The following is a 24,093-nucleotide window of genomic DNA, read 5'->3' as shown; positions in this document are numbered from 1 at the left end:
AGCCAAAAATAAATAAAGTCTTTTAAAACAAAGAAGAAGAAGAGGAAAGCAGGTGTAGCTACATTAATATCAGATAAATTAAGGAGCAAAGATTAACCAGAGACAGAGAGTGACATGACAAAATGATAAATGAGTCAAACCACCAGTAAGATATGGCAATCCTGGGAATGTAAACAACAAAGCTACAAAATATGTGAAGCAAAAACCAGTGAAATTGAAAGATGAAACAGAAAAATCTACAACTATAATTGAGACTTCAACATCCTTCTCTCAACAACTGGTAGAACAACTACATGGAAGATCAGCAAGTACATAAAAATAATTCAAAACACCATCAACCAACAGAACTGAATCAACATTTAGGGAACAGTCTCCTCAACAACAGCAGAACTCACATTCTTTTACAAAACTATGGGACATACATCCAGATAAACCATATCACAGGCTATAAAACAAGTCTCAACAAATTTAAAAAATTTAAATCATACAGTTTGTTTTCTGACCACAATGGAAGTAAAATAGAAATCAATAACAGAAACAAGAACAATACATTTCTAAATAATCCATGAGTCAAAGGGGAAGTCTCAAGAGAAATTAAAAATAACACTGAACCTAATGAAAATGCAAGTAGAACATATGAAAATTTGGGAGTCACAAATAAAGCAATGCTGACAGGGAAATTTATAGAACTAAATGTTTACATTAGAAAAGAAGAAAAGTCTCAAATAAATAATCTAAGCTCCTGCCAGAAAAACCTAGAAAAAATGAAAAAAGTATATCCAAAATAAATAATAAAGATCAAAAAGAAAAAAAGAGAGGAGAATCCACAAATTAGCAAAACTAGGAATTAAACAAGGGATATCACAATAGGCCATGGGTAATACAGGAGTACTGTGAATTTTATACACGTAAGTCAACTTAAATGAAATGAGAAAAGAGAACCCTCTTACACTGTTGGTGGGAATGCAAACTAGTACAGCCACTATGGAGAACAGTGTGGAGATTCCTTAAAAAACTGGGAATAGAACTGCCATATGACCCAGCAATCCCACTGCTGGGCATATACACCGAGGAAACCAGAATTGAAAGAGACGCGTGTACCCCAATGTTCATCGCAGCACTGTTTACAATAGCCAGGACATGGAAGCAACCTAGATGTCCATCAGCAGACGAATGGATAAGGAAGCTGTGGTACATATACACAATGGAATATTACTCAGCCATTAAAAAAAATACATTTGAATCGGTTCTACGGAGATGGATGAAACTGGAGCCCATTATACAGAGTGAAGTAAGCCAGAAAGAAAAACAACAATACAGTATACTAATGCATATATATGGAATTTGAAAGATGGTAACGATAACCCTATATGCAAGACAGAATAAGAGACACAGATGCATAGAACAATTTTATGGGCTCTGAGGGAGAAGGTGAGGGTGGGACGTTTTGGGAGAATAGCATTGAAACATGTATATTATCATATGTGAAACAGAACACCATTCCATGTTCGATGCATGAGACAAGGGCTCAGGGCCGGGGCAATGGGATGACCCAGAGGGATGGGATGGGGAGGGAGGTGGGTGGGGGGTCCAGGAAGGGGAACACATGTAAACCCATGGCTGATTCATGTCAATGTATGGCAAAAACTATTACAATATTGTAAAGTAATTAGCCCCCAACTAAAATAAATAAATTTATAAAAAAAAAAATGACCAACTCTGAAAAGCACAAAGGACCACAAGCAATACAGTATTAAATAAATAATTTGTATAGCCCAATAACTATAAAGGAAATTAAATTCATAATTTAAAACCTCCAAAAAAGAAAACTCCAGGTCCAGATGATTTCCCTGGAGAATTCTTCCAAATATTTACAGAAAAATTAGCATCAATTGAATTGTATACAATCTTTTCCTGAAATAAAAGAGGAGAGAACACTTCCAATTCATTTTGTGACGCTAGTGTTACCATGATACCAAACAAAGTGAGTATAAGAAAAGAAAACTACAGGCCAACATCACTCTTGTAAAAGCCGTAAGGAAACATTAACAAATAAAATCTAGCAATAAAAATAAAAATAAAAAATTAATAAAATCTAGCAATAAATAAAAGAAATTATATACCACAAACAAGTAGAGTTTATTCCAGGTACACAAAGAGAGTTCAATATTTGAAAATCAGTCAGTGTAATCTAGAAGAGGGAAAAGCAGAAGCAGTGACAGATTTTATTTTCTGGTGCTCCAAAATCACTGTGGAAGATGACTGCAGCCTTGAAATTAAAAGACATTTGCTCCTTGGAAGGAAAGCTATGATAAACCTAGACAGCATATTAAAAAGCAAAGACATCCCTTGTGGACAAAAGTCTGTATAGGCAAAGCCATGGTTTTTCCAGTAGTCATGTACAGATGTGAGAGTTGGACCATAAAGAAGGCTGAGCACTGAAGAACTGATGCCTTTGAACTGTGGTGTTGGAGAAGACTCTTGAGAGTCCCTTGGACTGCAAGGAGATTAAACCAGTCAATCCTAAATGAAATCAACCCTGAATATTCAGTGGAAGGACTGATGTTTAAACTCTAATACTTTGGCCACCTGATGCAAAGAGCCAACTCGTTGGAAAAGGCCCTGATGCTGGGAGGGATTGAGGGCAGGAGGAGAAGGGGGCAGCAGAGGAGGAAATGGTTGGATGGTATCACCGACTCAACGGACATGAATCTGAGCAAACTTTAGGAGATAGTGAAGGACAGGGAAGCCTGGCGTGCTGCAGTCCATGGGGTCACAAAGTATCAGACATGACTTAGTGACTGAAAAACAACAATCGAATATGCCAACAATTCAGTTCAGTTCAGTCGCTCAGTCGTGTCAGACTCTTTGCAATCCCATGGATTGCAGCATGCCAGGCCTCCCTGTCTATCAGCAACTCCCGGAGCTTGCTCAAACACATGTCCATTGAGTCAGGGATGCCATCCAACCATCTCATCCTCTGTCGTCCACTTCTCCTCCTGCCTTCAATCTTTCCCAGCCTCAGGGTTTTTTCTAATGAGTCAGTTCTTCGCATCAGGTGGCCAAAGTATTGGAGATTCAGCATCAGTTCTTCAAATGAATATTCAGGACTGATTTCCTACAGGCTAATAAAAATATCATGATAATATCACTTGATAAGAAAAAACATTTGACAAAATCCCATACCCATTCATAATAAAAACTCTCAGAAAACTAGAAACAGAGGGGAACTTCCTCAACTGATAAGGCTAATGTTATAGTTAATAATGAAAGACAAAATGTTTTTCCCCAAGATCAGAAACAAGGCAAAGACACCCAGACTTTTATTCAACATACTACTGGATGTTCTAGATAGTGCAATAAAGCCAGGAAAGGAAATAAAAGGCATACTGATCATAAAGAAAGAAATAGGACTATCTACTTACATATGACATGACTGTCTACATAGAAAATCCTAAGGAATCTACAAGAAGGCTTCTAGTAATACTATGTCAGTTAGCAAGGGCGTAGGATACAAAATAAACTGATTATACAAAAATCAATTCCACTTCTATAGTAGAAGTAAATATCAAAATTAAAAATATAATACTAATTACAATCATTAAAGAAAACCCAAATACTTAGGTGTAAACCTGACAAGATTTGTATATGCTGACTACTACAAAATGCTAATGAAAGAAATAAAAATAAAAAAGATTTCAATAAATGTAGAGACATACTGTGTCTCATCAAGGCTGTATATTGTCACCCTGCTTATTTAACTTATATTCAGAGGACAACATGCAAAATGCTGGGCTGGATGTAGCATAAGTTGGAATCGAGATTGCCAGGAAAAATATCAATAACCTCAGACATGCAGATGACACCACCCTAATGGGAAAAAACAAAGAGGAACCAATGAGCCTCTTGATGAGGGTGGAAAAGGAGAGTGAAAAAGCTGGCTTAAAACTCAACATTCAAAAAACTAAGATTATGGCATCTGGCCCCATAACTTCATGGCTAATAGATGGGGAAAAAAAGGAAACTCAATGGACATGAATTTGACCAAACTCCAGGAGACAATGGAAGACAGAAAAGCCTGGCATGCTGCAGTCCATGGGGTTGCAGAGTCAGATACATCTGAGCAACTGAACCAAACTGAACTGACCATGTCTCTGGACAGGAAGAGTCAACATAGTAAAGATTCTAATTCTTCTTAAATGAATATATAGATTTAATTCAGTTTTCATCAAAACCCTAACCAGAATCTTTGTAGATATGTTGTTGTTCAGTTGCCAAGTTGTGTCCAACTCTTCGTGACCCCGTGAACTGCAGCACACCAGGCTTCCCTGTCCCTCACCACCCCCTGGAATTTGCCCAAGTTCATGTCTATTCAATCGGTGATGCCATCCAACCATCTCATCCTCTGTTGCTCTCTTCTCCTCCTTTCCTCAATCTTTCCCAGCATCAGGGTCTTTTCTAACGAGTCAGCTCTTCATATCAGGTGGCCAAAGTATTGGAGCTTCAGCTTCAGCATCAGTCCTTCCAAAGATATAGGCCAGATTATTCTTTCTAAAATTTATGTGGAAAGGCAAAAGAATTAGTATAGCTTTTAAAAAAATTTTAAGAATAATGGAGGAGAAATCAGTCTACCCAATTTTAAGATTTACTGTGTAGCTACAGTAATCAAAATTGTGGGGTGATGGAAGGACAGAAATACAGATCAGTGGAACTTAATAGAAAACCTAGAAATACACCCACACTCGACTGACTTTTGACAAAGGTACAAAACAAATATAATGCAGGAAGAACAGACTGTTTGACCAATGGCGCTGGAGCAATTGGATAAGGACAGAAGGAGGAGGGGGGAGGGAAGGAGGGAGGAAGAAAATAAATAGGTAGAAACCTCAACCTAAATGTCTTATACAAAAATTAACCCAAAATGGATCATGACCTTAAATGTAAAATGTTAAACTTCAGTACCTTCTAACTAGTAGGAAAAAAACAGGAGAAAATCTATGGGTTTGAGATCCAAGCAAAGAATTCTTAGACTTGACACAACCCATAAAAAGGAAAATCAATAAACTGTCCTTTCATTGAAAGGAAAACTCTGCAAAAGACCAAAAAAGAAAAAAAAAAAAAACAGATTGGAAGAAAATATTTGCAAACCACATATTTGACAGAAGCCTACTGCATAGGAACTTTCAAGACCAAACCGTAAAAAAACAAATCATCCAATTAGAAAATGGGCAAAAGACATGAAGATGTGTTTGTCACAGCAGTTGTTGCCAGAAGACATAAAGACAAAAAATATATGCAGGTATGAACTTTGCTGAATGTTAGAAGAGAAACTGAAAAACGAAATAGGCTAGACTTTGGCATTTCTACTCAAGATGTTATTTTGTACTAAATAATCCAGAATATACAGATGATGAACTAATAAATTACAGGCCGATCTCTGTGGGTATAGCTCGGGTCTTCCCCGTATGGTATTTTCATGGTCGAGCCCACGAAGGGTCGGAAATGTAGACTATGAGGAGTAGGACTTTCACTGAGAGGAGAGAAATTCTCTTCTGTCTGGGGACTTTTGGGGAGTATTCAACTGAGCCAGAGAGAGACAAATCCTTTTAGCCACCCTGAAGGAAGGCTGGTCCTAGATATAAGTTGTTATACTCTGGGTAGTACTTCCCAACATTACCTGGCCCACATCCCACAACGGGTGAAGTTTTGTGGGAACTTGCAGCCTGGTCTCTGCTGTGTGGAATTAGGAGAAGTGGTCTGTGCTTGGAACTGAGTAGCTAAGGGCACAGAGAGGACTCCTGCACACCAAGTCAGAGAGGTAGAACAAATATCTTCGCATCAACCTCATAAGGGTGACTGACAACAGAGGCAATGCGTGGTGGCTCTGCAGAAAGCCCAGCTGGAAAAATGCGAGGATCTGCTCTATCCTGCACATCCTCAGGATAGCATCCTCGGGGAAGGGAAGGAAACTTAGAGGAAACCTTGTGGGAGGGGCCCATTCCAGGCAGGCAGGCTGGTCTGTGAGACTGGAGTTCGTATCACTAGGGTATTTAGAGGAAATAAGATAATATTTCGTAGGGCTTCCCTTATAGCTCAGTTGGTAAAGAATCTGTCTGCAACACAAGACACCTCGGTTCGATTCCTGGGTTGGGAAGATCCGCAGGAGAAGGACCCGGCTACCCACTCCGGTATTCTTCGGCTTCCCTTGTGGCTCAGCTGGTAAAGAATCTGCCTGCAATGCAGGAGACCTGGGTTCAATCCCTCGGTTGGGAAGATCCCCTGGAGAAGGGAAAGGCTACCCATTCCAGTATTCTGGCCTAGAGAAATCCATGGACAGTCCATGGGGTCACAAAGAGTCAGACACGACTGGGTGACTTTCACTTCACTTAAGATAATATTTCGTGACTATGAAATATTGGTTGTTGAAGCAGGGATATTTGGTTTCACTAAGCTAAAAGAAAAGTTCACTCTCCCCTTTTCAATAAACCGTTGTCTTTTCATTAGAAGCCTTAAATAGCAGGGTTTTTCTCTGCTCTTCCATTCCTTTGAAACCCTACTCATAATTAGCTTCCCACAACTCTCCTTGGTTTCTTCCACCATTACTCATCATCCTGGTCTATTTGTGTTACAGATTATGATTCTCAACCTCCATTGGTTTCACCAAGTTTAGTACTATTTTGTTATTTTAAGTCCATATGGCTAATCTTAGGGGAACATACAATACTTCTCCCTGATTACTAGTTTCAATGCTTTCAAGTTAATCTGACAAATTCAGTAAGGTTCTTAATCTGAGGCCTGTAGCTGTGAAGGTTCACATATAAAATTCAAGCTATCTGTGAGTCTGGAAGGGACACATTTCACATCTTTATTTTTATGAATCTCTCACTGAAATTGAGTGTTTCCTTCTATCACTAAGACAAGAAACAGATTAGAATGAAGTAAATGGAACATAGTAGCTACTATTACTCTAATTGCTTTAGGTATCTCAAAATTCATTTATGTTTATCACTAGTTAAAATTATTGTTGTTATTAGATGTGCCATTAGATCTTGTTATTTAACAAGAGGCACATATATCACAAATTTTAAAAAATATTTTGATAACCCTTTCAATATAATTGGTTTCTTCTGTTACCCTATATTTTTATGCAAAAAATTATTCTAAGAAGGGATTCACAGGTTTAACTAAACTGTCCAAGGCAATAATAGCACAAAAATGATTTTAAATTCTTGGAGTGGCCAAAAGTGTCTACAACGTAATAGTTAAAAGATTAGAAGCAACCTAAATGCCCAATAACAGATTAGTGAAAGGAATTATGATATATACATACAGCAGAATATTATGCAGTCACTAAACAAAATTCTATAGAACACTAATGGCTTACATGGATAGATATCACAATATATTGTCTAAAAGAAAAAGTGCATATGATCATTTTTTTTTAAATCACACATACATACACATATATACATACTTATAGTACACACGTACAGAAAATGTGTATCAAGACACACAAAAACACTAATGGTGTTTGCTTACAGTTGGTAGGACCTGTAGATAACCTTTTTATCTCATTTGTAAAAAGTTTATACACATTTGTAATTATTTTTGCAAGAAAATTTTAAAAAAATCATTATTTTTAAATAAAGCCCTAAGAAAATATCCACAAAGATATGCTATTCTTACCTCTGATCAGTTCTGTGTACATTAATTCAACAAATAAACCTCAGTTCAATGGTCAACATTATACAATGAATTAATGCTATCTATAAAATCTACCATCATTATGGGAAAAAAATCTACTGATTTTCATACAATGATTTAGCAGCTGAACTAGTAGAAGTGTTAATTAAGCACCATTTATCAACTGTATAGGCTATGAGACCTAAAGTAAATTGCCATTGGCACAAGTGTCATATACTCATCCCTTTCAAAATTGTGTCCCACCAATCATTAAATAATTTTATCTTCACAAAGTCTTTTTTGTTTTATTTTGTTTTGCCGATTGGTATTTTTGTTTTTTGAGTGTCATTTAACAAAGTAAATATAAATTTATATCCTCTCATATCAATTCCTCTCTTAAAAATCAGCATATTTTATAACAATACATGTTTCTGAATTCACATTCCTGGAAACAAAAGCTTTTCCTTTCTCTGTGATTGTGCCACGCCATACAATTTTGACTGATTCTGGATCATATTGTCATTGGAAAAAATATTCACTGTTATTTTATTTTTATATCTGGGCATTAGGAATTCCAAAATGCATATCATATCCCTTTATGCTAACATTTTGTTATCTGGAAAAAATATGCTAGGTTTTAATAATGCTCCTAAGTGAGGTTTATGACTTTTAAATACAACTTTTCTAAAAGCAGACATTCATCTAATATGCAAGATGTGACTTTAAGGAATTGGCCTGATATAATTCTTTTTGTTCATAAAAGCACCAGAATTTTCATAGGAAATGCATGTCATCTCCTCTGAGCAGTCACCTTGGGACACCTCAGACAAACCTTGATGAGGTTTGCTTTTGTTCAGAACAATCTTAGGACCTCTCTTTTGGACTTGATCTTACTCTGTTCCTTTTTAAAAAAATGGAAATCTTTAAAGATGGTCAAGAATTACCCTTTAAAGTCAGGCAAAGGTAATCTAGAGTAGGAGATGGGGTCCTAGGTGCACCAGGTTAAAAAACAAACAAACAGTGACTGTGACAGGATCGCATGCATGCTCAGTTGCTTCAGTCATTTATGACTCTTTGCAACCCTATGGACCGCAGCCCACCAGGCTCCTCTGTCCATGGGATGCTCCAGCCAGGAAAAATGGAATGAGTTGCCATGCCCTCCTCCAACAGATTTTCCCAATCCAGGGATCGAACTGGTGTCTCATGTGGCCCCTGCATTGCAGGCAGATTCTTTACCCATTGAGCACCTGGATTAGGGGGAATGCAATGTGACACTAAATGTAATGTGACACTAGGGGCTTCCCGGGTAGTTCAAATGGTAAAGAATCCGCCTGCAATGCAGGAGATCTGGGTTAGATCCCTGGGTCGGGAGGATCCCCTGGAGAAGGGAATGACTACCCACTCCAGCAGTCTTGCCTGGGGAATTCCATGGACAGAGGAGACTGGTGGGCTACAGTCCATGGGGTTGCAAAGAGTCAGACACAACTGAGTGACTACCACTTTCACTTTCACTTTCAATGTGACACTAAATTAGGGGTGATATATTAGATATTCAGCAACAGGCATGGCAGGGCATAGATCAATTAGAACAGATGTCACTGAGCAAGGTACTGAAGGACTTTGACCAAGATCCAAATACTAACTCTTTAGTGGCAGGGTTGTGAGTCCTTCTAGAGGGTCCAATAGGGGAAACTGTAGTGGTGGGGATGAGTGGGCACCTGGGGATTTCTGAACTGTGGCAATAATCAACCAATAAAGGCAATTTGGGGTATTTTGATGTCAGTTGAATATTGGCCCTTCCAAAAGTAGAGACCACTGCTGTTTTTGTGGGGCTTGGGCCTTGCCCAGAAGTTGTTTGAAGGTGTTGAGAGCAATAGCAACAATATTGGAACAAATGTATAGGATCTCAGGATAATGACTTTGAAGGGCATTGCTTATATGAATATTTCTCTAAACTTATTAAGAACAAGCACCATACTTTTCTTTTTTTAACTTTTTTCTCACTAGGACCTAATACAATGCTTGAGATATAGTAGTTGTTTAGTAAGTATTTGCTGAATGAATGACGTATTTGTTAATGAAAACTAACCTCTAAACAAAATCTCATCTTTAAGGTTTTTAAACGTTATGTTTTTTAGACCCATAAACTCTCTTTATTTTATTGGAAATAATTCTAAAAATCTCTTTGAAGAAAGAAATCCACCAATATTTACTCCTGACACAAAACCTTTTGATAGCAGCCTACTTCTTCCTTGAAAGCAATCCTTTACAATGATCTTTTAATTATTATCTACCTTGAAAAGTCATGGTATCTGTCAATCTGTCTTTAAACCCCTTGGAGCTCCTATTATTTCTACCAGAAAGAGTCTTCCTTTTAGGCCATAGGACTTGAGCTCTCCTGGGCCTAGGGCTCCTATACTGTAGGCTGCTGGCCATTATTTGTCAGGCAGTGAGGGTCTGGGCTTCCCTGGTGGCTCAGTCAGTAAAGAATCCATCTGCAATGCGGGAGACCTGGGTTGGGAAGATCCTCGGAGGAAGGCATGGCAACCCACTCCAGTATTCTTGCCTGGAGAATCCCTATGGATAGAGGAGCCTGGTGGGCTGCAGTCCATGGGGTCACAAAGAGTCGAACAAGACTGAGCAACTAAGCACAGTGGGTGTCTAGTGCTGTGCACTTAATACATTCATTCCGTCTCCTAACCACCCATTTTGTAGCTGAGGAAATTCAGTTCTAGAGTAGCTCTGCAATTTCTCCATATTTACACAGCTAGACAATGCTGAAGGTACCAGGTGAATCCAAGTAATTTGATTTCAGAGCTGACCACCCTTGACCAGCACAGTATAATGAGTCAATGCTGGCTCATCTTCAGTCAATCAGCAGGGTAGGAATTGAATGATTTCTTGTACCTGGAAAGTACCTCAGAGCTCCTATTACACTGACATTTAGAAATGAGGTTTCAGAAGGAAGATTTCATTACACACTCACAAATGTTTACTGAACATAAACATATGTGGGCACTGTTCTAGGTTCTGGGAGGACCGGCAAGGGAACCACAATCTCTTTCTGCTTGGCACATGCAGCACTTTTAACTCAAGTTTCCTAGGGCTCTGTTTTCCTCTAGTTTTAAAAGGGGGAAAAAAAAAAAAAAAAACTAAACCCCTGTATTGAGTTTGAATTCTGGATCCTAAGCAATCATCCACCTCGATGAATTGCAAAATAGACATACCTCTAGAAAGGAGCAGATCTACCACTTTCTTCTTTCTGGATCCCTCTAGGGGAGTATTTGATCTCCTTTGACATCCTGTCCTTGTAAGGAGAGCAACAGGGGCAGGAGGAGGCGGTGGAAGTTAGGATTGAAGCACACAGACAGTATGGAACACAGACGATTTATCTGTATAAACATTTCATTGACATGGCAGCATTTTCCTGTTAGTGCAGGATTACCCCGCATAATGCTGATATCCAGAGTCAGGGTAATTGTTTGACGTATGAATTTTTTGGTTTTGGAGGCATGTTTAGTTATACAGTGGTCTTATATGCTATCATAATTAGAAACAATAGAAACATTAACTGAACTTTGTACCTTCCTTGGAAGATTAAGTTGTTTAAAGGGAAGTTAAACAATAACCAACGAGAAGACTATCAAAGAACTGACCTTAGAATAATAAACCATACTAATTGCCCCAAGCAAGTTGAGAGTTTAACAAACACTAACTTTTCACCAAAAATTATCCTAAATGTGCTGAAAAGCTAATCTGCTATAAGGGAGTTAATAAACTCACCCCACTCCTTGCCCCAGTGAAATTTCAAGATAAAATAAGAATTTCTAACAACAATTCTTGGAAAAGAAAATGGCAACCCACTCCAGTATTCTTGCCTGGAGAATTCCATGGACCAAGGAGCCTGGCCAGCTACAGTCCATGGGGTCACAAAGAGTCAGACACACTGAGCAACTAACACACAACAACAACTCTAACAAAACAAAGAGTCCTTTCCATGTCTCCCTAAAGCACCAAATTCTCAATATTAGAGTCATCCTAATATTCTCAATTATTTATTTTTAATGTTTTTAATCATATGAAGCATGGCCTTAAATCTCCCCTTCAGAACAAAGTACAAAATAAATTTTTAGAAAGAAGTAAACAGACAAACAAATACATAAATCAATAATTGGGAGGATCTTCCACTCTTTCACCTAAAGGTTTGAGCCTTGTGAAACTATATCATTCTTTGGGAGAGAGAGATGGTGTTTTAAGCAGTGTTCATCATTTTCACTTTAGCATAAACAAGTACTTGAGGCTTTCATAAGAACAGATTTTGCTAGAAGATAAAAAGTGAGACTTTCTTCCTCTTTTCTTAGAGGCAGAGAAGCCAGAACGTTCCTTGTTCTGATTTTGGCCCAAGAACAGGGAGGCTCTGCCTTTAAGACTGAAATGCCAACATCTCCCTCTCGAAAGTGAAATATTGAGGTACACCCGTCTTATGTTTCACGGAATAGAAATCATACTTACACCTCAAATTTAAAAGAAACTTCTCCCTCACATTCCTTTCTTATATCCAAAGGCAAATAATCAAGTTAACTTGTCCTGTAGTCACATCACCTATAAGAATAAACTGTTAGAGCATTTTTGTCAAAGAGATTACAGAAAATCAGTCCCTTTATCTCACGAAGTGTTTCTGAATTTTCTGGTCCTTTAAGCTTTCCCCTCTCCTGTGTTAAAGTCAAAACATCGGATCAATAATACATGATGCTCAAACCTTGCAATTTCAGACTCACGACCGATATAGAGCGTGAAAAATGGACATTGCAGCACACAATTGCGCTCTGTGGAAACTATGGCGTAATACCCTGAAAAATAGCTTCAAGTCATAAAAACGCAGTGCACCGACCCCCCGGAAAGAATTGTGTCCACGGTCCCAGAATGATGTCTGTCATCCAACACCCTCACTCCACGTCTGAGCCCTTTTGCTCCATGTGGTTTTTCCCTCAGGGATCATTATTGGGTTTCATAATGATTAGTTTGTGTATGAAAAAGGAAAGCTCAAGACTATAATTTCATACATACTTAAAAAACAAACATACGAAGAAAATTCAGTAGCGAGACAAGCACTCTCCTGGAGCCTGCTGTGACCAGGAGTATACCTGTGAGAATGACAAGCTGATAAATGAATGTCTCAACACCCAAGGGGACAAACCACAGGGAGGAAAGCGTTGTGTCCCCATAGCTTAGGGAGCTCTGCTCTCCTGCTCCCCGCTGCAGACATAATGAGAGCTCTCACAGACAAGCAGACGGCAGCTGGTCAAGCGGATGAGTAGTGGACCATCTGAGTCGGAAATTCAGGGATAAGGAGAGGAGGAATGTTTCCTTTCATTTTGGTAGCCAGATGATGAAAGAGATACTTATCAATAAAGACCCAAAGGAAGGACAGGTAGAGGCAAAGCGGGGCTGAAACGAGGCCCAGAGGTGATAGCACAGAGAGCCTGAAGGAGGAGAAAGGGCCACACTGGAAGCCAGGAAGACAGGACACCTACCTGGTAAATGGTTCTTCAGCACCACACCTGCAAAGGCTCTTTTCTCTGCAGATCCTCAAGTCCTCTCGCCTGGAGAGGCAGCAAGCCTAGAGAAGAGAAAATCCTGGGTGACCCCTCTCAGTCTGTGGCCAGGTTCCCAACCTCCAGGATCTAATGCCTGATGATCTGAGGTGGAGCTGATGGAATAACAGAATAAATAAAGACATGCAATGTACTTGAATCATCCCCAAACCATTCCCCTACCCCAGTCAGTGGAAAAACTGTCTTCCACAAAACTGGTCCCTGGTGCCTAAAAGGTTGGTGACCACTGCTCTATGGGGCCTTGAACCAATTACTTAATAGTTCTGAACCTCAGTTTCCTCATCTGTGAAGAGGGCTAACAATAAGAGAATAATCCAAGAAAACCCTGGGCAACAATGGTTGCCACATAACAATCACTCAATAAACATTAGATTTTATTATATTCTCATCAACTGTCACATCAACATATTACTTCTCTTTTTTTTAAAAAAAAGTGTTAAAAATGTGTCCCCACCCCCTTCAGCTCTATCTATGATTTAATGAAAAGGAAAGGTAACCTGTTCATCCTCCCTTCCTTTGGTGGAATAAATCAAGGTGTTTCCTACATTTTTATTTATATTCATCTCTGTGTTCCTCCATATACAAAAAGTAAATCCCTCAAAATGACAGGATAAAAATTAAGATCTGTGTGTCTTTTAGAGTAGACAGATGAGAAGGGGAGCAGCTGGGTGGCTGTGTTCCTCTGGGGACAGAAATTAACAGGTAGAAACCAAGGGGAAGGAGCCTGTGGGGAGAAAAAGGGAAATGGCAGAAAAAACTGAGTATTGGTCTCCAGATTTTAACTGGGATACACACATTTGGCCTATAAAGACCAAGTTTTCTTGTTCAGCCATCTAACCCAGTGATTCTCAACTGAAGGCAGTAGTAAGCTAAGAGCAGGGAGAAATGAAAATGATGATATTTGCTAGACATGTGAACATCAAGGCTGAAAAATGCAAACTCAAGAATCAAGTTGTATGAGTCACACATGTGACCTTATTGATTGTGAATGTCTATTGAAAGGGGCATATATATAATTTTCACACAAATTCCCTCACTCAAAAGCTTTATTCTAACAAGCAGGCATCATCTCTAAACTGAACTATTGCAATAGCCTTCAAGCTGGTCTTCATTCCACTCTTAACTGACTGTGGTCCCTTCTCCACACAGAGCTGGGGTTATCTCTGTAAAATACAAAAGTAAAAAGACCCTGATGCTGGGAAAGATTGAAGGCAGGAGGAGAAGGGGATGACAGAGGATGAGATGGTTGGATGGCATCACTGACTCAATGGACATGAGTTTGAGCAGGCTCCAGGAGATGATGAGGGACAGGGAAGCCTGGCATGCTGTAGTCATACACAGGCTTGCAATGAGTCAGATGTGACTGAGCGATTAAACAACAACAACATCACTGCCTAACTAGAGCCTATCACATTTAGAATACATTCAGACTCCTATCATGGCCTGTGAGATTCTGCATTATCTAGCCCTTGCCTTTTTTTTTTTAACTTCCTTCTGTCCCCTCCCCCAAAAGTTTTCATTACAATGGTACTACACTAACCTCTCAATTCCTTGGCTTATTCTGACCTCAGGATCTTTGAACTGGATACAGTCTCTCCCGGAAGCTTTTCTCTCACAACTGCTCAGGTCTTGGCTCAAATATCACCTCCTTTTCCAAACCCCACCACCTAAAGAAGAGTCCCCCAACAGATCTCTGATCCATTTGATTTTCCTTATAACATTTGTCACTAGCTGAAATTCTTATATATTTACCCACAAACTTATTATCTCTTTCCTTATATCAGAGCATAGCTTCCTGAGAGCAGGGATCTTGTTTACCCAATACCTAGCCTTGTGCCTGGCATAAAGTTAGCTTCCACTAGGTTTCTGCTGAATATGTAAATGAATAATATTCAAATAGAGTCTAGATGCTAAGAGAAGGAAAATATGTTTATGAGAAACATTTCTAAGGCATTGAACAGCTCAAAAGATATTAGAAAAATTTTTCTCAAGGGTTAGACTTTCAAAAAAATTTGAGCAATGTTTATATATTCAATTGATTGATGGCATCTGTCTAGTTTCTTATACCTGTAATTCAAGGCCTAGCCTCTTTTCAACAGTTGAAAGCCTTTTAGATCATCTATACAGAGAAGACTGGAATAGATACTCAATAGGAAAAAAAAAAACCCTCAAAAGAGGTAACAGTCCAGATCAGACTAGACTCTAAAAACTAGTCAGAGGACCGTTGGGCTACTCTTCCAGTCTGCCTTCATAATGGTATTATTGAGACAGTCACTCAAGCTATAATAAAATGAAATACTCACAAAAAGGAAAAATTATTTCAAAATAGCAAAAGTCCCAATTAAAGTCCTCTTCCTCAAAAATAAACATACATTTACTACCATTTTAAACTAATAGGTTATTTGAAATTGGAAAGAATGAATCACTTATTTTGGCACAAACATGTTATCTGTTTGACATTTTTACATATCCATATTTCATAATCAGGTCCATAACCCTTTTTCCTTATGTGAAGCTAATTCCTCTTTCAAGCTCAAATCAAACCATGTTTTAAAAACAGTTCAGTGCTGTTAATTTGTGTTGATTTTCAGATAACCAGTTGTTTCAGATACAACTTTTAAATAACTAATAATAAAACGTGATATTAAGTGGATATTCAAATGTTAATGCCATTAAAAAATGCTCTTTTTATGAATTTTGTAGAATCTTTCATCACAGATGCTTCAAGATGTTGGGAGTTCACTTCATATAATTGTTTTCCACAGTAGCAGGCAATTTAACTTCCAGTCTCCTGGGGTACCTATTAAACATACAGATTCTTTAGTACCATTCAGAGAGTTTCTGTTTTTATGGCTCTAAGCAGAGATCCAGGAATCTCTACTTGTTCAAAAGGCTTTCCAAGTTGTTATTAAGGTCTTCCAGGCTTCACAATGATTTTCATCCAGCTTCCAATTTAGACCAGAACACTTTTATTCACATTTCTTTTTTTTTTTAATTTGAAGTATAGTTAACAATAAGTGTTAGTTTCAAGTATATAGCAAAATTATTCAGTTATATGCATATATATATATATATATATATATATATACATTCTTTTTCAGATTGTTTTCCATTATAGGTTATTATAAGATACTGACTATCTTATAATACTACTGTGCTACAAAGTAGGTCCTTGTTGTTTACCTATTTTATACATAGTAATGTGTATATGTTAATCCCAAACTCCTAATTTATCACATTTCTAAAAAATTGTTACTCAGATGTGTTCTGAGCTCTTCCAGAGGAGATAATCCCATCTCCATGTAGTTTGTTAACATCTACTGGAAAGGTCTGATTTTCAGAAAACTTTTGTTTACTTTAAACTGAAATGGGTCTGCCGGTGGCTTCCTCCCACAGGTCTGCCCTCTGGCACAACAAGGGCTATTATATATGAAAGCTGTTCATGCATTTTAATGCACCATTTGGGGACCCTCAAGTTTTTCTTCTATAGCTGGAGAGCTGGTTTCCCAAACAACTGCTCACAGATCCTGTATCACCCGAGGTATCTCTGCACCCTACCATACCACCCATATTCTCTTTTCAGAGCCTCTCCTCCATCAGTCAGAAGTAGAGTCCCTAACCCAGCTGTGAGCCTTTTGACCCTGTCCAGCAATGGAGCAGCATGTTGGGAGATCATATGGAACTGTACATGCCCTACATTGTTGCCTCTTCTTCCTATATCGTGATCTGCCCAGGTCCTTTTGAAATTTTTGTTTTAAATGAAACTAGAAGGATACTAGTTTGCTTGATTGGTTGTGGTTGGTTTTACTAGAAAGTTAGCTATCCTATGTTGATAAATTCTATTCCTTGAAGGGCTGTAATGGTCCATAAAGATCAAACTCTAGGAACCGCTGCCCTGGACTTTCCTCTTGTGCTTATATATCGCTGTTCTCTAATCCAGCTCTTACCTCTGGAACACCTATCACCTAACAAGATACAGTGACTCACAAATCACTAGATCATTAGAATCAATGGAGTTTTATGAAAATACAGATTCCCCCCAGGGCCCCCCACCAGAAATTATGGTTCAGTATGTCTGATGTGAGGCTTGGTATTTGCATTATTAAAAGCTTCCCAAAGATCCTGATGTTCATCCAGAATTAGAAAGCACTGGAAAAACCATACCTTTGGTTTGTTAGTATAAATGATATGCATTTATTCAGTGACTCTCTTCTATGTATTTATAGCTTAGTATCACCAGGGAGTGGAGTTGTTAAGGAAAGCAGGAGTCTGATCAAGTGTTAATACAGCTAAGCAGGTCTTGATACATGAATGCATAGTCAGCTGCCTCCCTTAGATATGGACACATCTGCAGTTGGTATCCTTCCCTCCTCCTCTAGCCTTCCCTTAACAGACCAAGTGTTCTCTCTTCAGCTTTAGACACACTTGCTCTATCTGTCCAATTCTACCCACTAAACTGACCTCAACACTCTTGGGTTTTATCAATATTCCAATTAAAGGGTAATACTTGAATAAGACATAATATTAATACATAAGCACCCCTTAATAAACTGGATATTAAATATCTACTATTAATATAGCTTCAGATTACCTTCATTATTATAGAGGCACCAACAAACTGATGCTATCTGAGGTCTGGACCAATCCATACTATTTGGCTTTAATTGAATTTCAACAAGCAGTTCTCCTTCATCCAATATAACTGATGTTTACAAATACAACTTCAAATTACACATTTATTCAAGTTATACATGAAGTTATTTAGAACTCCAAGTTTTAAAATCTATCACATATTTTTAAAAAAATAAATAAATAAAAATAAAATCTATCACATATTTTCAGTATCTTTTCAACAGATTATAGCATTTTCAATTCTAAATTTTCCATCAACATATTGAATCTCTTTTCCAGAGAATTATCTTATGCAATGGTCTAATGTTAAATAAACTTGAGAAATACAATTTCTATACAGTCATTTAAATAACTGATAACATATATTTTAACAGGGATAGCAGAAAACGCAGAGATTCTTAAAGATATTGCTTGAAAGTAGCTCACGTCACTTTTCACATTCCACTGGCCATAGCAAGATACATGGCAAAGTCTGACATTGATAGGGTGGGAAGTATACTCTACACAAAAGGGCCTAAATGAAAGGTGCATGCAAGAAAGGGGAGTAAATATTTAAAACACACAATGTAACTGATCATCTCTCCTTATTTGAAATTGGGGTCTTACACACCTTTTGAATTCTTTTTCCTCTTTTCCAAAATTTTTCAAACAATATGACAGTACTATGATCATATCAATAAGATTGTTTATTGACTAAAATGTAATTTGCCTGGGCCTGGAATTTGAGCTCATCTAAAATATTTAAGATCATGTCATCTGGTCCCATCACTTCACGGGAAATAGATGGGGAAACAGTGTCAGGCTTTATTTTGGGGGGCTCCAAAATCACTGCAGATGGTGACTGCAGCCATGAAATTAAAAGATGCCTACTCCTTGGAAGGAAAGTTATGACCAACCTAGCTAGCATATTAAAAAGCAGAGACATTACTTTGTCAACAAAGGTCTGTCTAGTCAAGGCTATGGTTTTTCCAGTGGTCATGTATGGATGTGAGAGTTGGACGGTGAAGAAAGCTGAGCACTGAAAAATTGATGCTTTTGAACTGTGGTGTTGGAGAAGACTCTTGAGAGTCCCTTGGACTGCAAGGAGATCCAACCAGTCCATCCTAAAGGAGATCAGCCCTGGGTGTTCATTGGAAGGTCTGATGTTGAAGCTGAAACTCCAATACTTTGGCCACCTCATGTGAAGAGCTGGCTCATTGGAAAAGACCCTGATGCTGGGAAGGATTGGGGGCAGGAGGAGAAGGGGATGACAGAGGATGAGATGGCTGGATGGCATCACCAACTCGATGGACATGAGTTTGGGTAAACTCCGGGAGTTGGTGATGGACAGGGAGGCCTGGCGTGCTGCGATTCATGGGGTCGCAAACAGTCAGACACGACTGAGCAACTGAACTGAAAATATTTAAGTTATCAAAAGTTTCTCTTACCCTGGATGTCAATGACCTCTAAACACAATGATTTCTCAGTGTTGCCAGCTTAAAGGTCATCTTTCTTGGTATAGACAGAAAAAAAAACAAAAAAAACGGAAGTACTGTGTTTTCTTTTAACATGATACCCTCATTCTCAAGCAATGGACCTATAATTTTGATCTATCTATTGTTCTGAAAATAGCTCTAAAAATTGCTGCTGCTGTCTTTAGTGGTTTTTGTGAGCCTCAGCTAATCCTTGGCTTTAACTCTCTTGAAATTCTTGTCCTATCCTTTCGTATTCTCCTTAGTTATGTATTCTCCTATCCACAAGTTACACAGGTATCTTCCTGCCTTATCAGTTTTCAGTGCAAATATGCCAGCTGCTCCTCAGGCCTCCCATTTTCTTTCCACTGAGAGTATGCTTAATTTTGTAGCCAGAATTCCGTAATTCAGTATTCCTTGGGGGCTTCCCCTGGTGGTTAAGATAGTAAAGAATCTGCCTGCAATGTGGGAGACCTGGGTTCAATCCCTGGGTTGGGAAGATCCCTTGGAAAAGAAATGGCAACCCACTCCAGTATTCCTTATCACCAAAGAATTGTATTCATCTTTTATCTCTTTTTGAAAGTGACTGTATTTTTTAAAGAAAATATTTTATCAACTATTATTCAAAACTCCACCCATATTCTATCTTCATGGCTTATTTTTTTTTTTAGTGATGTGATTATGAGAGGCAATATGGCATAAAGGTTAAGAGCTCAGTCTCAGGAGATGAAATCTGAATCTTGGCTTGTTTTACTCACGAGTTGTGACTCACTTAAACAAGTGAGTCAACCTTTCTGTGCCTCAGTTTCCTCATCTATAAAATGGGGACAATTACAATATTTCCCTATACTGTTATTGTAAGAATTGAATAACGTACATAAAGTACCTGGAACAGTGCCTGTCACATAAGTGGCTCTATGTGCCTGTTATTATCGGGTCGAACAGTTAAAGTGCCTGAGCCATGGTATTTCTCCTTTTGCTGGACATAGAAGTCATAATTTCTCACAATCTTCTAGAGTAGTAGTCTTCTTTAAAATAATTCCCTTAAAAGACTGCTTAAGTATGCATCAAACTGGGAACTAGCACTTATAGCAACAGTATGGGAATGGAGTTCCAGTCTTATCTTTTTCCTGAGACCATGAAAAAGACAATAAAGAAATTCAAAAGAGAATGAAGCCTTCACAGCAAAGACAAGAGAAATGAATCAGTAAGTTCCTAGGAACAGAAAGCAAAAGGAACTCTTGGTGCATGAAATGGAGCACAGGAACCGGCCACACAGGACAGCAGAAGAGGCCGCAGCAAAGGGTGGGGCCTCATCCCCAGTAGAGCTCTGGAGAGACTCGCAGTCCAGGTGAACAGAGTGCGGGACAGTGAAAACAGGGGGTCATCAAATGTCCTTCAATAAAACAGGTGCACTGGTTCACTCATACACACAGACACACACACATACATCTAACACACTCAGGACCTCTGCATGTAAAAGGCAGTTCAGTGCTCACTTCTATGAGAGAAAAATAGTGCAGGCAGCTAAAGGAATTGAGCAAGCTTCAGGGGAAAAGTACAGGTTGCTAGTATGAGCTCTGGTTTCTCAGTCTCTCATCCACTTACCCTTGTGAAAATTCTGCAGATAATAAGCCCTACCTACATAGAGAGAGCCTTCACTTCAGGGGAAGAGGCATCCTGGAGAAGGAAAGGACCGACAGAGTAGTCAAGGAAACCTACACCCCAACCTGGAATAATTAACCTACACATTTAGTTTAAAATAGGAACTGATGATCAAGGACTACCAGCATATGAGAAAGAGTAACAGCATAAAAAACAGATCAAGACCAAATCAGAGCCATAGTTCCAGGAGAACATAACGGAAATGCAAGGAACAGAAGAAATCTTTTTCTTAAATTCTAATTAGACTCCTAATGTGATTTTAAATGATATTATAACCTTAAAAACAAGATTTACAAAAAATAGGGTAGATCACAGTAACAACTAATTCCTAAATTTTTTAAATGCAAAATTCAAAAATTCATAAAAGGGCAGTAAGATATCAATAAAAATATATCAGAACATAGAATAGAAAAATTAAAATATGAAACAAATCAAGAGATGACAAAAGTCATAAAATATCAACATGCAAATTTCAATGTTTGACCAACTGGGGTTCCAGAAAAAGAAGAGAGAGAGCAGAAAAAAGTAAAGTTTTTCAAAAAATGAAAAAAATATAGAAAGATACAGCATCATAATGAAACGCTTATGAATATTATCACCATCTAACTTAGTACTGATTCAAGAAGTACATCTAAAGCTGAGGGAATAAAAAATGAAACATACTATTAATATTATTGCAGGCATGGACAAGTACCAACAGAAAACCAAAAATTAGCAATATAATACCAAACACTAGAAGAGAGAATGAAAGAAAATTCGAGTAGTGCTTCAAGAATTTAAATCCAAAGGATATAGAGCAGGAAAACATCAATAATTAAAGTTTATTTGATCAAGAAATAGCTATAAATATACTATCATATTTATGGAAGAAACTATTGAAAAAGTTAGAAGTGACTTTAACTGAGAAGAATGCGATCTCCAAAAAGGACAGAGAGTAGTATATTTTATTACTAAATCTTTCTATAATAGATGATTTGTTTACTTGGCATCTCAGTCTCTGTTCAGGCTAGTATTTTTTTTTTTTTTTTTTGTGCAACATAAAGGCTTAGGCCTAAAAAGTCAGCATGCAATGAATCATGTAAGGAAACAGTAGTATGTTCTACAGCCAGGCTCTATGGGAGAATGCAGACAGCCCCAGATGGGAGAGTGGACCAGTGACTGGCTAAGCAAAGTGAGCCAGTCATTCCATGGGTGACTACATCATTCCATGGGTGACTACAAAGGCATTTGAGTCTCCTTCCAAAACCCCAGGCCAGGCAAGAATCTGTTTGCATCTTGACTGAGCTGCCAAGATTCCCATACCTCAGTAAGATGATGCTCCTTACTGGACACCATTCTGTCACTATCAAGCTTAAGTTTCAGTACTTTGAGTGAGCTCTAACTTTGCTCTGGAACTTAAAAGAGATAAAACACAAGGCTTTTGTAGTTGGTTTTAACTTCAGTAATCTCAGTAGCTGAGTTGAACTATTCAACAAAACTGACTGAGTGCCTACTTTGCACAAGGCACCATGGGAAACACACAGATAAGCAAAACAGATATGTTCTCTCAAGAAGCTTAGGGATCACTGAGCAAGAGAGAACTGAATGCAGCTAATTTTAATACAAGATTGAATGCAAGTGGATTGGAGCATAAAGAAGGAAGAAAGTGTTTCCAGCTTGGAAAGGGATCAGGAAAGACCAAGTCAGAAGTGAGGTGGGACCCTGGGCCTTGAGTCAACAGGATGACTGCAGGCTAGTGCCATGATGCCGCTGTGACTCAGAATATAATCTGACAGCAATATTATCTGAGCTGTACCTGCCCTGGCCAAGGACAATGTTGGGATCTCCAGTTTGGGGTGCTCTGAATTTCTATGATTATGTGCTACATTCATTTCAAATACCTCACTTACCCACATACATGCATTTTCCTTGAAAAGTACGAATTGGAAAAGTATAAATCTAGCACAGAGAAGTCTGTGCTGTGGTATAAGCAAACCAGAAGCCACTCATAAATCTAACTAAATCCAAAATTCTGGGTTGTTTCTATTTTGAATACTGTATATCAACATGTGTTTTAGCCATGTGTCTACATTGGCCTCTCAAGTCCCGAAGATTGAAGAAGCAGAGAACATTAAAATTAGAAAGGACCTCGACTATTATTCAGCATAATCCTATCATGTTACAAATGATGAAACTAGGCCAACATACAGTAAATGTGACTTCCCAAGGTTATGCAACCACAAGGAGCAAAGCTCGGACTTAAGGCAAGTCTTCAAGTGCAGGTCCAGAATCTCTTTTTTCTGGATACTATACTGAAAGGAAAATGAAAGGATAGGGGGAAAAATGAAATATAATGAAGAAATTAAAAGTAATGCTTAATTAAGCCATTAGCAATACATGTAGAAACATCAGTGTTTCTGAAATAAATTTCAAAAAGCTTTTAAGGGACCCATATTTCTTAATATGTTTTTCTACTTGGACAAAATAAATACATATTGGTTACCAAAATACAAAATATTTCTTTTCAAACTATTTTAACTAATTTTTAAATAATTATTAAAAGTATAAATTTTTATTCTGTTAAAGTAGCTAGAGAAATGGTAATTAGCTAACCATCAACATACATAAAATTTTTGCTTTCTCAAAGCAAAAACAGGAAATAGTTTAAAATAGGCACTCTCAATATTTTAAATAAGTACTCTCAATAATAAATAGATACTCTCAATATCTCAGAGCCAACTCATTGGAAAAGACCCTGATGCTGGGAAAGATTGAGGGCAGGAGGAGAAGGGGGTGACATGACGAGATGGTTGGATGGCAACACCAACTCAATGGATATGAGTTTGAGCAAATTCCAGGAGATAGTTTGATGGCATCACCAACTCAATGGATAAGAATTTGAGCAAATTCCAGGAGATAGTGAAGGACAGGGAAGCCTAATGTGCTGCAGTCCGTGGGGCTGCAAAGAGTCAGACACAACTTAGCAACTGAACAGCAACAACAACTCAATATTTACTTAATATTTATATCTAAAGACACTGCATTTTAAAAATAGACTGTATTAGAAC

General features: G+C 38.1%; 1 protein-coding gene across 9 annotated transcripts in view; it reads right to left on the bottom strand.

Annotated features, from left to right (window-relative positions):
• LOC145509620 (uncharacterized) overlaps positions 1 to 24,093 on the bottom strand; it is a 533,964-nt gene that overhangs the window by 273,803 nt on the left and 236,068 nt on the right. For all 9 annotated transcript variants that reach the window (XR_014056245.1, XR_014056241.1, XR_014056240.1 and 6 more), the window contains one exon: positions 13,218 to 13,303. Coding sequence is in view for 3 of the 9 variants with exons in the window: in XM_081498842.1 (XP_081354968.1) it covers positions 13,218 to 13,303 (86 nt within the window). In the remaining 6 variants the exon portion in view is untranslated. The remainder of the gene's footprint in view (positions 1 to 13,217; positions 13,304 to 24,093) is intronic.

The sequence above is a fragment of the Giraffa tippelskirchi genome, chromosome 6, assembly GCF_054371585.1.
Source record: "Giraffa tippelskirchi isolate mGirTip1 chromosome 6, T2T-mGirTip1v1.2.pri, whole genome shotgun sequence".
Lineage (NCBI taxonomy): Eukaryota > Metazoa > Chordata > Mammalia > Artiodactyla > Giraffidae > Giraffa > Giraffa tippelskirchi.
This window is presented reverse-complemented; position numbering and strand designations above follow the sequence as displayed.